Below are 15657 nucleotides of genomic sequence, written 5' to 3' on the forward strand. Positions count from 1 at the left end.
AACTTCCTCTTTTGAGGTCTTAGGTGTGATCCGATCCAGGATTGACCCTTGATCAACTGCTCCCGACCACATATAAGATAGTCAACAATAACATTTAACTGTGAAAGATATAAACGGATTACTGTGTATATTAATACACGCTATTGCAGCGTTGCTATCCGACATGTCCTCCGTCTTATTACAACATGGGACTGTTATAATGCAGTATATGTGGATATTGCTATGTGCCCTTACCTAAGGCTTAATACCAAGTTCAAATCCACTGACTTACCGCGAATTGATTCCTACACAGCCGTTGCGTGCAAACGGAACTACAACTGGTAGGTACAAGAAGATAACAGCAACAGGGATCAAAAGCTTGTGTTCTGTGGGCTGCGGTCCGCGAGGCACTATTAATGGCGAAAGAGGTGTATCTAACGTAGGCCAACTTCACGCTGACTTACAGGTTATCCCGTCTGCAAACTACTGAACACGTTATACCCGATGACAGTGTTCTGGGCATAGTTCACTTCTTCATTCACAGCCGCAGATACGCCGTGACCAATATTTGCTTTTTGCTTTTTTGCTGAGCCTCTCCAGGCGGTGGTGTCCTTTGATTGAACGTGCTCCTCCTCACGGCTAGGACACGTGGTGGCCACGCCCACCTTTCCTCAGATATCGCTGTGGGTATGTTTCGGGCTATTTTTATCATATGTTTTATCATAAGTAAGTGCATGTAAATCGAAATGACCCCTCCCCCCCCCCCCACCCCCGCCCATTGTTCTATATAGTGTACGCTGTATACACTGTTCAGGTGCATGCATTCTATGGACACGAAAACAATGATTTGATCGATTATTCCCGATCATATTGCTTAGAAAAATTGTTATTTTTATGTTTTTTTTCTTTCTACGTCCCGTGTTACAGTAGCCATACAGAGCTTTTTATACATATATATGCTTAGCCCGAGGTTTGAACTCAGATCAGTTACGATTATCGTCAGACACTATAACACGTAATAATGAATCTCTGGCCAACAAAAATAGTTACAACCTGGGACTGCTCTATACACAATTACAATGCAAAAGGGTGGATATTCGATATCTATGAATGTAACCTACATCTGGATTTAGGGCCTACGTGTAATGTATGTAATCTTGCAATTCATTACCAATACGTCTACAAATTTACAAAACTATATAGAAACAAAAAAAAAACAACAAAAAAACAAAAAAAATCACATTTTACTCATATTATATATATGTTACATATTATGATGTATGTATGTATGTAAGTATGTATGTATCTACATATGTATGTATTTATGCGTGCTTGAGGTTTTACGTCGTACAATTTTCAGTCATATTAGGTGTGTGTGTTCATATACTGTGTTACCATCTTCTTGCAACATGGCAGTGGGAATGGCTGAATATTTGAATATATGTATGTGTGTATATATGCTATATTACTGTGCGTATAGTCGATATTAAAAGCATGTAAATAACCCATGTACTGATCTATGTATATCTGGGCAACCTCCAATAAATTATCTACAGTTTTGCCCTTCACACACCCACGCTTTACTTCTCAACATAAGTGTTACCGCTTCCAGGTTCATTAATTTATACTGACCTAGTTAGTTCAGCAATTTAATAGTATTAAAATATTTGCAAAGCAACCTGAGTATTTACTGTCTGGCTTACATCGTTCTCCGAAATTAATATATATATATATATATATATATATATATATATATATATATATATATATATATATATATATATATATATATATATATATATATGATAGACTGTATACATTTTACTTCTGTACAGTTTGATCCATTAATATACCTACTATTGTTCTATCCGTTGATCATACACGTTGTGCATAGACCAGGCGGTAACCAGTGTTTTGAGCCTACTACAGCCGCCTAGCTGACGAGTACGGTTTATATAGGTTTATATATGCTCAACGCGGAACAAGCAGAGACTTGTTAGACATTAACCAGGCAAGACCAGACAAGAACGAAACGGATCAATTCTATTAACTAGGTCACAAGGTACCAGTCTACCACCTGGCGAAGACGCAAAGTACGAGCCAACCTACAGGTTAAGGCGACATATAAATAGCTATTTTTAGCCTTGACTACGGTTAAATGTAAAATATGTAGAACGTTAACGTAAGTGCGTTTTTTGTTTTTGTTTTATACAGTTTTGATAGCGCCTCTTCCTTATCTGAAAGGTGCAAGCCGTACATATTTACGAAATAGACTGTTGTTATAACGACTGAATGCTTCATCCAAAGTAAATAAAATAATTGAAATAAACGACATGCTTTCAGAAAAACATGTCATCCTATATATTTTGCCGATTTCTTGAAAACTTTTACAGAGTTATACTAGGCACACACTGAATTTGTACACGTTAATAGATGTATTACACGATATAGTTTTGAAACCAATGTGGTCGCAGTGAGTTCGAGTCCAGCACATGCTTGCTTCCTCTCTGGTGAGGAAGAGAGTGAAAATGTCTGCCAACTACCTGAGGATGGTTGATCGATCGTGTGTTTCACCTGGGCTCTGTCTTGGTTCCTCCCACCATGTTTCTGACCGTCGACGTATATGCACGTATAGGTGAAAAAGTTTTGAATGCAGCGTAAAACACCAATGAAATAGGTAAATAAATAAATCCTTTAACAAAATATCTTTTGTACATTTTCTTAAATACACTGGAAACCATGCATGGATGTCACTTAATTTCCGCTAAAAGTGTAGGCTTATGCAATCATCGAAATTATTTAAAGTTTCCATAATGTTTTCTCCATGGCCTACCTTGTCAAAAGTTGGCCTAGTGTTAACATCATTTTGAAACAGAAAATCACTTGGCCAGATTATTGCGTTGTTGATTCCAATTCTCACCACTGATGCCCCTTTCTTAGTATGTAGGCCTACATACATGTTTCTTCAACCACCCTCCCTCAGCACCCATTTTCAAAATGCCATAGGAGGGACGGGAATTGATGGAATACAATATTCTGGATGAGAACGGCAGTAATGTTAACGAGAAACCCCCATGTGTGTGTGTGTGTGTGTGTGTGTGTGTGTGTGTGTGTGTTTTAATTTTTTTAAATACATTAACTATCATAAATTTGGAATTTCTACCTGTTGGTGGAAATTATTATTACCATTATTAATTTCTACCTGTGAGTTACTAAGATTCAGTTGTGTGGATACATATACTGTACTGAATAGTAGGCACGTGTTTCAATTAACTGCCCACAAGAGACGCGTAGGGCCTACCGTCTTCTCATATTCTCTTCCAAACATAAATTGACGCGTATCGGGGAAATGTTTTCAGAAGGTACATGTAGGCCCATAGATTTATTTGCGTTGATGTTTTATGCCATACTCAAGAATATTTCACTTATATGACCGCGGCCAGCATTATTGCCATGCTACTTGGTCCATGATAAACAACGCAAAGATATGCCGCCTAGAGCTCCCGGCCTGCTCGCTGCCTAGATCAGAATACAACACTGGGAGTTCCAAGTGATAGCCATACACGAGGAAAAGGTCATAAGGTGCAACTCTTCCCAGCGGCCAGTCTGCACTGTCAGACATGCGCACTTATCTGTTCAGCCCGGTATCCGGTAGCAGCAGCCGATGTTTGTTCGTGCAGTGTTAAAAAACTGTACTTTAGCTTAATTTTGCGATGCCACTTGTCGAATGTTAGCATAATTTTTTGGCGACGATCTAGTTGTTAGCTATGGCAGCACTGTCGGGTGCCAAAATTGGGGCAATCGGCCTCTACATGGGTAAAAATTGCTCCGCTTTCTTCTGCCGCTCGCGTCAGTTTGCCAAGGTCGGAGTCGTGGGGACGAATCATGTTGCCCATTTGACAGCTACCCACGGGGAGCCATACCCTAGAGCTAAGCCATGGCCCTACAAAACCCGGGGATACAACGTAATCTACGAATTGTTTGACAAGACCACGAAACGCCTCAATGACAATAGCAAAGTTATCGTTGTAGAAGGAAATATGGCGTTAGGTAAACATAAACTTGCAGAGGATATCGCAAGAGAGTTCGATCTCCTTTACGTTCCTGCTCCAAAATTTGACGACATCTTCATATTATCATGGTCTGGGTTTGATATCAGAGAGCTTGATGAACAACTGCCTAAAGCTGCCCAGTGTTGGGACCTGAAGCGGTTTTACACAGATCCGAATGCGAAACGAAGCCGAGTTGGATTGTCACAAGTATTTTTCTATATGGACAAAGTGTTCACCTACGCAAAGGCCGTTCATCATATGTTAAGCACAGGTATTAGGTGCAGTTCATGTTGACAACACAGATGTTAAGTAAAATAATTGCAGATATATAACACTGCTGGTCATTCCTTACCTCTTTTGCGGGTAGTAATGGGCTTCCTGTGTTTCCTCCTACCATAAAGCTGGACGCCCTCGTATAAGTGCAATATTCTTGTGTACGGTGTAAAGTACCAATCTAAAAATATATAACAATGTGAAATGATATGCAGTGTGTCATAGTCCCACAACAACGGTATTTTTTAGGTCCATTTCGGCAGATAAAAGCAGCACCTTCATCCACTTCTGTCTCTGCTTTGTTTTAGTACTTACCCCAGAGAAAATTCTAACCAAAACCCTGGCATTTTCACAGTATTTTCTTTTTTTCTCTTTACACACCAAATACAAAAATTAAAAATCGCAGTTATGGATTAAGGGTCCACTTTTATTTGAATTGCACTAAAATATCACTCTTTGGGGGTCAACAGTACATTGCATCTCATTTCGCATAGTGACTTATGGCTGAGTCAGTTGAATCTGGTGCTAGGCTTTTAGTTACGCAGACACAGGAGTTGGAGGTTCAAATCCTTACCTGGGAAGGCACTCTTACTGTTTGTGGGAAATAAGTGGTTGATACAGTGATTCTTCCAGCAATATTGTGTACATATATCTGTACTCTGTTTCCTCAATTCTTTTCACATATGAAAGAGCAACTTTCAGTGCATTTTATCCACATTTATAATTTGACTTTTGGAAAAAAAACTACATTGATTGGATTGGGGAACTTCACAAAAAGTATAATTTTATAAGTCTACAAAGATAAACACCTTGCAAACATGCGAAAAAGTTGAAGAATTACAGTACATCATGTGTGCAAAAGTTCATCAGCACGTCACAGGTTTAAGTCCATGAATGCCTTTTAAGTCTTGATGTTCTCTACCCATAAACCTGACCAACATCATGCAGTTGAGAAATTTGTGGCTACACTAGCAAACATCAGTGAATTAATTTGCCTTTCAAAATTCAGTGCACCTTGTTTTCTTGCCATGGTTTGATGTCAGTTAGTATTGAAGCATCTGGTACATAGCAATAATGCTGTACATAAAATAACATACAATGTTAGAGATTTCATTTCTAAATTGAATATTTTTTCTTAAAATTTCTTCCACAGGCCAAGGTGTTGTGCTAGTGCGATCTCCTCACAGTGACAATGCTTTTGCCAACACAATGAGGAAGTTTGACTATTATTCCCCGGCAGGTATGAATACTGTGTTGTTGTTGTTTTTTTGATGTCAACTGTAAAAGGAGGTTGTACTCCCATATTTCAGATATGGAAGTTCAATGTTCTCAATTTCTGTTCTAGAAGTCGGGAGACCCGTGACCAAACCTGGGTCAGGTCATACCAGACTTCAAAAATGGTACTTGTTGCTGTTACGCTTGGCACTCAGCACTGAGAGGTTAAAGCAAGGAAGTAACTGGTTGGCCCGGTGTCAGCATAATGTGACTGGGTGGGGTGTCATTTCTTGTATTTTTGGCGTGATACTTTGGCAGCATGGATGTGCCGTGCCACAAGAAGATACAGAACCTGTGCACAAACGTCCTCTTCGTCATATGTCTGAAAAATTGTTAAATATGACGTAATACTCCAGCGCACACAAACACTGAATTTGTCTTCCGTTGAAAACATTTCTTGTAGTCCAAAATCAAATCAAAAATCCAAACACTATCAAATGGTGATAGTGTGTAAAGAAACTTTGCTAACCCTGCTTCAGGCTTCAGGCTTCACGCACACTTGTGGATGGATAAAAAATTTGAAGATCAAGAGTGCTACATGTATTTGTAGTCACTGATTTCTATGCTTTTAACATTAATGGTGGAAAGGGCGGCCTGCGACCTACGGTTGGTTATGGTTTCCTCCTGGGCTCCTCCCGGTTTCCTCCCCACCATGTATTGTCTAATGTGTAACCTATTAACTCATTACTGATACATGTATATTCTCTTCATTTTCTTCTCGGAAGTGGGTGGGGGTCTCCCTGGTTGAGGGATTAGCATGCTAGTGGAGCAGAGTGACTCAGGAGTCTCTACTAATGTGGTCACTGTGAGTTAAACTCCTGCTGATGTTGGCTTCCTCTCTGGTCTATGTGGGAAGGTCTGCTAGCAACCTGCAGGTAGCACGGTTTGCTCTCACCATAAGGATAATACTAGCGTTTAGAAGCTGGTAGTAGTAAGGAAACCACACTGCTCACGGATAACAGACCCAATAAATGTAGTTGTTATCGTTAAGAAACTGCTGGAGTATCCCCTAGGGCTTGATTCAGTTTGTTCCCACCATAAATTAATTCTGGCGGATATTTTGGGAGTACTTATACCAATCAAATATATAAATCACTTAATCATTTTCTCCTCTGTAGGCCTCAAGTACTACAACATGATCAGAGACAACAGTATTTGTGAAATACTGCATCCCCATGTAACTGTATACCTGGATGCGCCAGTCAGCAAGGTGCGAGAAGGCATCAAGAAGAGGAATATTGTGAGTAAATAGTGCCAGGGCTCAGTGTGCTAATACTCCCTACAGTATTTCACCTAAAGTTTGGCCCCGTTGAAATGCACTTTCAGAAGTATACAAAGGCCTTAAAATGATACTTTTAATATCAATGCTTTGAAAAACTAAAAAATTAATCCAACTTTAGAAAGACAAATTGGTTGTACAATTAGGTGGATGAAACAGTAAAGCGAAATGTGTCACTTGAATAAAGCTGAACAGTAATTATTATTTGATATTATACATGTAGGTATGATGTGATATTGTATGCTTTGTGCTCTTTTTTTTTTGTGATGGTGTATCAGATTGTTGCTCTGCAATATGGCTCATTGAATTATTTCTGGTGATGTGCCTCCGTGGTTGAGGAGGTTAGCACATCGGCAATGACCTAGGAGCCTTTCACCAATGTGGTGGCTGTGAGTTCAAGTGAAGCTCATGCTGGCGTCCTATCCGTCCGTACATGGAAAGTTCTACCAGCACCCTGCAGATGATCGTGGGTTTCCTCCTACCAGAATGCTGGCCGCTGTCGTACACGTGAAATATACTTGAGTGCGTCGTAAAACACCAATCTGATAAATAAATAAATAAATATAATATTTGTGATGACCTCTACTGACATATGTCCAGTGTTCTGTTGCATAGTAAGGGGAGACAACCAACTTATCTGGCAGTACATGTTCATATGCTACTTGTGTGTTTTGTATTTACAGCCCCATGAAGTGAACAGTAAGGTGCTAACAGATGAATACATACAATCCATTGACAACGAGTACAAAACCACGGTTCTCCCAGACATGAGGTAAGTACCTCAGCAAATCTTCAAAAGTTAGACCTAAAACTGAAATCAACCAGGGTAAATTTATCACTGGTTTGAAGTTCTGACAAAATATGCATTCAATTTGCGCATCAATGCTCATGGGATTCGGGGCTATCTTATTAGTAAAAGATCTGAGTACCGCGCAATACGTTCAGGCAAATAGAAATTCATATTATACCAAGTTGACGGCTGTTTTTTACTGTCCTGGTGCAGACTCCACAGAGCCATTTCATGTAAATATTAGATTTCTGATGTCAATTTGTGTGTCTTTTTTTCTTACAGGCGCCACGGCGCTGTTTTGCAGTATGACTTACGAGAAGATCTAGATTTGGAAATAGTATGTATACCTGAGCAGCAGTTACATGTAATTAAACAGAATTTGACAGGACAGCTTTATAAAGTTGATGTAATGATAAGACTTTACACTTGTTTGCACACTGACTTTTTTTTTTAATTACCATGTATCGTACTTGTAGTAATAAATTGAGCACATATTTATTTTGCGTCGATTTTCAAGTCGAAAAATGACATAAAAGGTGTGGGTTCTATGTTGGTCTCGGACAAGGATTTGTGGATTCCCCTGCTCTCATGTTTGTGGTGATGATAAGCCATTAACACTGACAGTACTGTTGAAGACAACTTATCTTTTACCAGTATGGTGTGCATATCTCTACATCTCATGTGGGAAAGGTTGTCAGTGACCTGCCAAGCGTAGGTGGTTTGTATCAGGCACTCAGGTTTCCTTGACTTGTAAAACCGTCACCTTATAAAGTGAAAAGATTTTGAGAATGATTTTAACCAACGTCCAAATAAACAAATTGGGGTCAAAAACCAGCCCCAAGATTGAGTTTATGGACCAGGGATGGATTCCACAAAGACATTTTGGACATAAGTCAAAATTTGAAATACAATCTTAAAGTTTATTTTTCAGTTTTATAAAGTAAAATTTTGTCCACCTCATCAGTGTTATCTTGATCTAAATGTGTCCAAATTTCAACTTTCAGCACCAACAATGAGTGATGTTGAAAGATGTTCAATTTTGACCTAAGTCAGAAATGGCTTTGTGGAAACAATCCCTGTCCTCAGGATCACAAACCAATCTTCGACATTTAATTGGCTATGTTCCTTTCCGTTATTTTAGCTGAAATTTGTAATACAATAACTTACCCAGAATTTACGTTTTCCAACAAAAATTTGTCCTTTAAATATAAGAAACAACAATTTTAAAGTGATTTTAAATTGTGACTTAAGTCTAAGATTGACTTGTGATCCTGGGGCCAGATGTACATATATATACATGCTGCTTGAAATGAGAGATCTGAAGTGCTAACTTCGTTCTGTAATACCACACGTGTGTATAACTGTGTTAGGTTGTGGAGGATTTAGAGCGGCTTGACCTGGAGGCATCCCCTGAGGAATACCCAGACCGCTTCCGTGAGTGGACCACGCTGAAGGAGGATGAGTGGGCGTACTACAGGAAATTGTGAGTTCTACTCGACTTTATGTTCTGTGCCCCTGTTTATATATCACAGAGTTACTACAGTTTCATGAAAATGTCACCAAATTCTCTTTATTTAGTAAAGAAAGCAATTGAGGACAGAAAATATTGGAAAAATATATATGGATTATCAGGGCTGTGTGAAATATATTGCTTCATGTGAATGCCTGCAATGTAAAAGCATGACATACTGTATTTCACCTAAAATTTAGCATTTTTCAAGTGACACATTTTGCCTTATTTTAATTGGGCTGCTGTAGAGATCTTTGTAAAGTTCAAACTATTTCATATCAGCAAAACTTAGGGAAGGGAGATGATTTACTCTGGGCTCTGGGTTCCTCTACCAAGGAAATAAAGTGTCACTGTATAAGTAAAATTTTCTTGAGTGTGGCATTAAACAAGAATCGGGGCCTCCCAGGCTCAGATGGTTAGCGCGCTAGCACAGTGTAATGACCCAGACGACTCTCACCAATGCGGTCACTGTGAGTTCAAGTCCAGCTCATGCTGGCTTCCTCTCCGGCCATAAGTGGGAAGGTCTTCCAGCAACCTGCAGATGGTCGTGGGTTTCCCCCGGGCACTGCCCGGTTACCTCCCACCATAATGTTGGCCGCCGTCATAGAAGTGAAACATTCTTGATTATGGCGTAAAACACCAATCAAATAAATAAAATAAATAAATTAAACACGAATCAAACACATGTAAGTAGATAAATAAACCTTCCGCCCACCTGTGTTTCAGTTATGGGTCTGATATAGCTGTTGGAGGTCTATTCAGTCGCCCAATGCCGATAGATGTTCCTGAGTTGATGCTCGACACGGAGACAGCTGAGATCTGGAGATCTGTTGTAGAGAGTGTAAGTCTTACAAAAAGGGCAAGAGCTTCTCTCCTGACAGCGAGTTTTTTTTTTTTAACTGAAGATTTTTATGGTGTCATTTAATTGGATCAATTTACCAAGCAATCAGAATAGGGCACATCAAATTACCTCCCTTGAGGCCACTGTCTGGGTGGGACCTCAGAGAATGGCTTATGGTAAGTTTCAGAGTCAAAGCAGCATAAGCTAGTTGAAGACCTAGCTTTAAAACCAATTTAAAGTAGAGGACACCATGGACTGAGCGATTTATGCCAGCTTTGCCGTTTTCAGGTTGTACCTGTATGCCAAGGAAAAATTGCAAAATTATGCAGCAGGCACTACCAGATAGAAAAAAAATGTGCTCTTTTCAGCCTAAAGCGTCATTTTTTAACGTTTTCTTCTCCTTTAAAAGGCCCAACTTCTCGTAGTTTCACGACACAAAAACTAAGCTCACATTACACCATAGTCTATGTCGTATAACAAGGGAGGTAATTCAGAGCTGCTTTATTAATGCGATAGCGTGGTGTACCCATTTTTTTGTTTTTTATGTACGGGCATCAGAATATGCGTGGGTAAATATTGGACACAGGTACACCCCTACACAACACTTTTAACCAATCTCACTGTCCTTCTACAATGTCTACTGACTGAAAGAAAAATGGTGTAAGGCAAATCAGCGAGGGTACATTGGAGAACATTTCTAACGTGAAGTTAACGACTTTGGGACAGTATGGGTACATTGGGTCCTTATGGGTATTTATGGCTACCTCGTATGACCAGTGTATATGAAGATTTTATCAATGTAAATTCTTAAAATGATAAATAAAAAATCTGCTTTCAAACTCTCGAGCCTGAAGAACCTGGCTAAATCAAGAGCAATGTTCAAGGGGCAGACATGAATTCACCTGATTTGCTGGGCTTCACACTTGATGTGTACTGTTAATTCCCTCAGTTATGCAGAATGCTGCTGTCGTCTCTATGTTGTACTTAATTTTCAGTTTTAAAGCGTTCAGTTCCATTGATGAAATTCAGCAGTTTCACGCATCTTTAGCATTCTACATTCTGTGCGTAATCATGTATCTTCCTGAACTGGTATGTGTATAGTGCATTCAGTCTGGCAGCAACATGCGGATGGTTGTGGGTTCCTTCCCGGCTTTTCCCGGTTTCCTCCCACGATAAAATGCTGGCCACCGTCATTTAAGTGAAATATTCACGAGTACAAACCGCCAATCAAATAAATAAACAAATAAATATTGTGCTCTTAAGTTAGTTTACAGTACATCCACGAAAACACTAAATGGTGGAGAGTTAGTCAGCACAGAACAAAGCTGCCAATATTCCCACAGGTGATGTTTCTTTCAAATCCCTGCAATAGACTTACCTCCATGACCAGCAGGGATTTTGTTAGAAACTGTATTAATCTTTTCAGTCGTTATGTAAATGAAATGGAACTCCTCCATTTCCTCCATTCTTGGCATGAATCCTTCTCGGGGTTTATTTTGAGGCAAAGACTTTTCATCACAAAGACAAGGATGTAACAAAATTTTGCCTGTTTTTTTTTTTTCTTACTTACACACCAGTACAAATTATCTCTGACTATATTTGAGTTTGCGGATTCGCATGAGTGATTTATTTCCAGCGAGCATTGTATTCTATTGTAACAACTTTGATTGTCATTTAGAAGCTGTAGTAATAGAAAAACATATTTTTTAATGTGGATGACAAACGTAGAAGGTGTTATCCTAAAGCAATGTGGTGTTCTCCTATTCCACAGTAATCTGTATGAACCGTAATTTACAAAAAAAACCCCACAAAACAACAACTTTTCAGTCTCTGAAATTATCATATCTCTTTCTCTAGTTGACTTGATTTGGTTGACATTGTAAACATCATCCTTATTTCATACAGGCGTCACAGGTACACATTTGGTTCAAACTCAGTTACTACTACTGCTTTCTTCCTTCGACGGTTGTCTGTCCAATCGGTTCATCTGATTTCCTTTGTGTCTTTCAGCATCCTGGATACAGATACGAGAAAGGTTTTGATCCTGAACAAAACCAGGTACTTTTCCGCATGTGACCTATGGAGTCGCCGCCTTAGTAATAAGCCCTTGTACATATTTATTTGAAAATGTTAGTGCTAACCCAGGTTCCTTTACGCATCCATACCATCTGAATGCTTACTCACTTTTCAGAACTGTACAACTGTGGTGAGGACTGAAATCCTCTGTGGAGCACTGTGTGCTCTTTGCTTCTTTGTACTCAAGATTACAGTGCTCTTTTGAGTACAGTGAGCTGTTGGTCTCCGAGTACACACGGATGCATTGCACGCAAGTGAGCACAGAGTGCTTTTCAGTAGGGCACTGTCTTGAGTACAATGAGCTAATGGCCTCTTTGCTCAAGGGTGAGTGAGTACAGTGTACTTTTGAGCGTAGCATTTTCTGAAGTAGTGATCTAATGGCCTCTGTATACTCAGATGTACTGTGTGCTCTAGTGAGAAAATTGTGTGTGGGGTGGTCACACTTCTTATTGGACTCCTGGTGTGAAAAATATCATTTGCAGAGCCCATTTATATTGTGAAGGGCATGGCTTTGAATGTCTCTCAGTATATGTCACTGTTGAATAAAATTTATCTTCACAAACGAAAGCCTGTTTCTTGTGGTAGTGTTGCTCAGTCTTTTGCATGGTTCAAACAGGGATCCGCAAGGCACGCCCGGGCAGGCCTTGGTGGGAATAGTCGGTGACAATCCTCAATTGATCATTTAGGTGATGTTACATGAAGTTTGTTGGCGATCACGTGTTTTCTGACACCATTATGCTTACAACGTTGCAGATGAAAATCTGTTGCCAAAGGCTTGTAAAGCACAGGTAGATTGCACTGGTTTACTCCACCCTTAAAATTTACTCATATTGTTGAAGTAAAAATTCGTGCGTTCGACTTTAGATAATAAAAAAACAGCCTTGATTTGACGCCAGGCGCAGTGCACCTGTTTACATGCTGATAGTGCCATCATTTGGACATCAGCTGTTGGTTTAGTCTGAGTCTCATTGGTTTTCTAGATTCACATTTGTTGTTCTCGGGACCTTCGTGTCAATAATCCCTCTCCAGGGCTTGCTCACATGTACGTGTAGGTAGTTTAATCTAATCCGGCTAAAAGATCACATGTAGGCAGTCTTAGCGTAAATCCGATTGGAATATCAACGTTCCACGAAAGCGGTAATATGTTCGAGTGGTAAATGTGAACGTTTGCTATAGAGAGTGATCTCCCGTGTTTTGGGGTTGATGTGTTGATCAGCTATTACTTCTACACACTTAAAGATCTGTATAGATATGCAGAGGCTTCCAAATTGCCCATTTCCTGTTTCCTTCACCAAACGCCATCAACGTGTCAAGGATAGGAAGCATTCTATCGACTTAACTATGTGAAGGCAGTGCAATATTGATTCACATAAACTTTGTACATAATGCCGACAAGATGAATATTTATACTGCTCGCGTGATATTGCCATTGTTTAAAGTTTCTTTCTGTCAGCTTGCCGTATATATTCACCTATGTGGCAAATCAGTCATACTCGCTACCTTACTTGCCTAGCGGTCAGTGACACGTAGGCCTAACACCACAATGAAATGCAGTTTTCTAATTAATTACTTTTTCGAATTCATAATGATGAATTTCATAGAAGCTTGTTTTGGAGAAGATTGCATTGCCTCTGTTGACGTTATAATTATTCGATAACAAGTCGCATGGCGGACAGTTGGCACGTACAGGTTCATGTGTCTGTTTTGGAATTGCTGCACTCATCAGACCAAACTCCACGTGGTGTCAAAGCGTACAACACTGTCTCCGTACCAAAGCGTACAAAACTGTCTCCGTACAAAAGCGTACAAAACTGAATAGGCAGCCCAGAATTCCTTCTCATCGAACACAAAAAGACTGTCGTAAGATCACATAGCTACAAGATATGAAACAAATTCCATTTATTAAGGTTATATTACACTAAACCTTGAAAGCAATTTCACAGATGCCAGTGTCAGAAAAGGGGTTTAAACGAAAGTCGGTAATTGGCGTGGATCTCCGCCAAAGCATAATGCACTCTGCCTACTATCCAGCATGCCCTGTGTTTTTAACAGTTGTGACGTCACCTGAGGCAGTGAGTTCTTGCTATGGAACCAGGCTTTTTGGAGTTTAACATTGTGAATTAGAAAAAGTATTCTAACTGGATTTTCCTTGCAATAACAGAGACCTATAACATGTCAATGTACAGAGCTTTTGGTGTTACTTGTCCTTAACGGACAAGTAACAGTTTGCAAGGCAGGTCAGTTAATCATCAAAATTTCCTCCACCCTCGAACCAGGTCACCCTTATAAACATGGAGGTGAAATTTTATTTGAATAAAACCCGTTAATCCATAATTAATAAAACCCATTAACCAACACAATCGATCAGTGATACGGAGCAATGAGGATACGCCATGGTAAGTATCTGACGTGTCTAGGGTTTCCACTGCAATACTCGATGAAGTCAAGCCATCTTGGGCGGTCGCTGAAGGAATAATGGCCCGGGAGCTAGCAGGTGTTTATTGGTGAAGTCGCTTACGACAGGTTTGACACATTGAACATACGGAACCATGTGTGAAAATGCCAAAATGGTGATTCTTAACTGCGGCAGCCACGCAAAGCCGTTTACGGGTAGGACGGAAAGTACCCCAAAACTAATTTTACCGGTCACGATTGCGAACGAGGATGAACCTCATTTTAAACATTCCCCATGAGAACCTCATCACTAAAAGCCAACTGATATGTTCCCAGTCCATGCACTAAGCCACTTAAGAACGACCTAATTAACGCTAATTATGACTTTTTGTCGGCAATGTTGCGCACGAGGATTTTTTTTAACAAAAAGATACCCTGAGACATGTTAATTGTTAAACGGTAATTCTTAAGTTCCAACTCCATGCTTAAAACCATTTAAGAACGGGTCAAAGGTCAAAACTTGGGTTAAATTACCTTAAAACAAGGGTATCGGGACTGACATTCTAAAATTTGCAGCTAATGGACTACATTTATTAATTCATGTATTTATCTGACTTGTATTTAAGAGTACAATTTCGTCTTCGGGAGGAGTGCCGACCATTGCCAGGTGACTGACAAAACGTAGGACTCAAAAAGTGGCTGCCTAAACAGCGCGACCTTGATTGGAACTCGAGTCAGCGCTTTAATTTAATGAAAGCCACTGAAGAATCGCCTAATTAAGACTTTTATTAAGGTATATTTCAAGGTACCTTTTCATAAAAAAAAATTCTTCGTACGTGACATGATCGATGAATGTCATAATTAGCGTTAATTAGGCCGTTCATAAGTGGTTTAGTACATGGGCAGGGAACTTAAGAATTTGTTTTTAGTAATCAAGTTGTCATGAGGACTGTATAACATGAGTTTCATCCCCGTGCGCAATCGTGACCGATAAAATTAGTTTTGGAGTACATTCCACCTCACCCCTAGAGGGCTGTGTACGGCTGTCGCACTTAAGAATCACCATTTTGGCGTTTTCACACATGGTTCTGTATGTTCAATGTGTCAAACCTTTCGTACGCGACCTCAACGATAAACCTCTGCTGGCTCCCGGACTATAAGCCCTTGCAAGCTGAGTGAAAGAACCTC

The 15657-nt window shown here is 39.8% G+C and overlaps 1 protein-coding gene across 1 annotated transcript; it reads left to right on the forward strand.

Moving 5' to 3' along the window:
• The first annotated feature begins 3626 nt into the window (after positions 1–3626).
• LOC135477680 (NADH dehydrogenase [ubiquinone] 1 alpha subcomplex subunit 10, mitochondrial-like) lies at positions 3627–12274 on the forward strand. The gene is made up of 8 exons (XM_064757866.1): positions 3627–4302; positions 5458–5544; positions 6698–6819; positions 7542–7630; positions 7931–7985; positions 9019–9131; positions 9885–9999; positions 12010–12274. Exons 1-8 carry the CDS (start codon positions 3747–3749, stop codon positions 12073–12075), a joined length of 1203 nt encoding a protein of 400 aa, XP_064613936.1. The 5' UTR covers positions 3627–3746; the 3' UTR covers positions 12076–12274.
• The last annotated feature ends 3383 nt before the right edge of the window (positions 12275–15657 follow it).

Source organism: Liolophura sinensis, chromosome 11, assembly GCF_032854445.1.
Source record: "Liolophura sinensis isolate JHLJ2023 chromosome 11, CUHK_Ljap_v2, whole genome shotgun sequence".
In the NCBI taxonomy this organism is placed as follows: domain Eukaryota; kingdom Metazoa; phylum Mollusca; class Polyplacophora; order Chitonida; family Chitonidae; genus Liolophura; species Liolophura sinensis.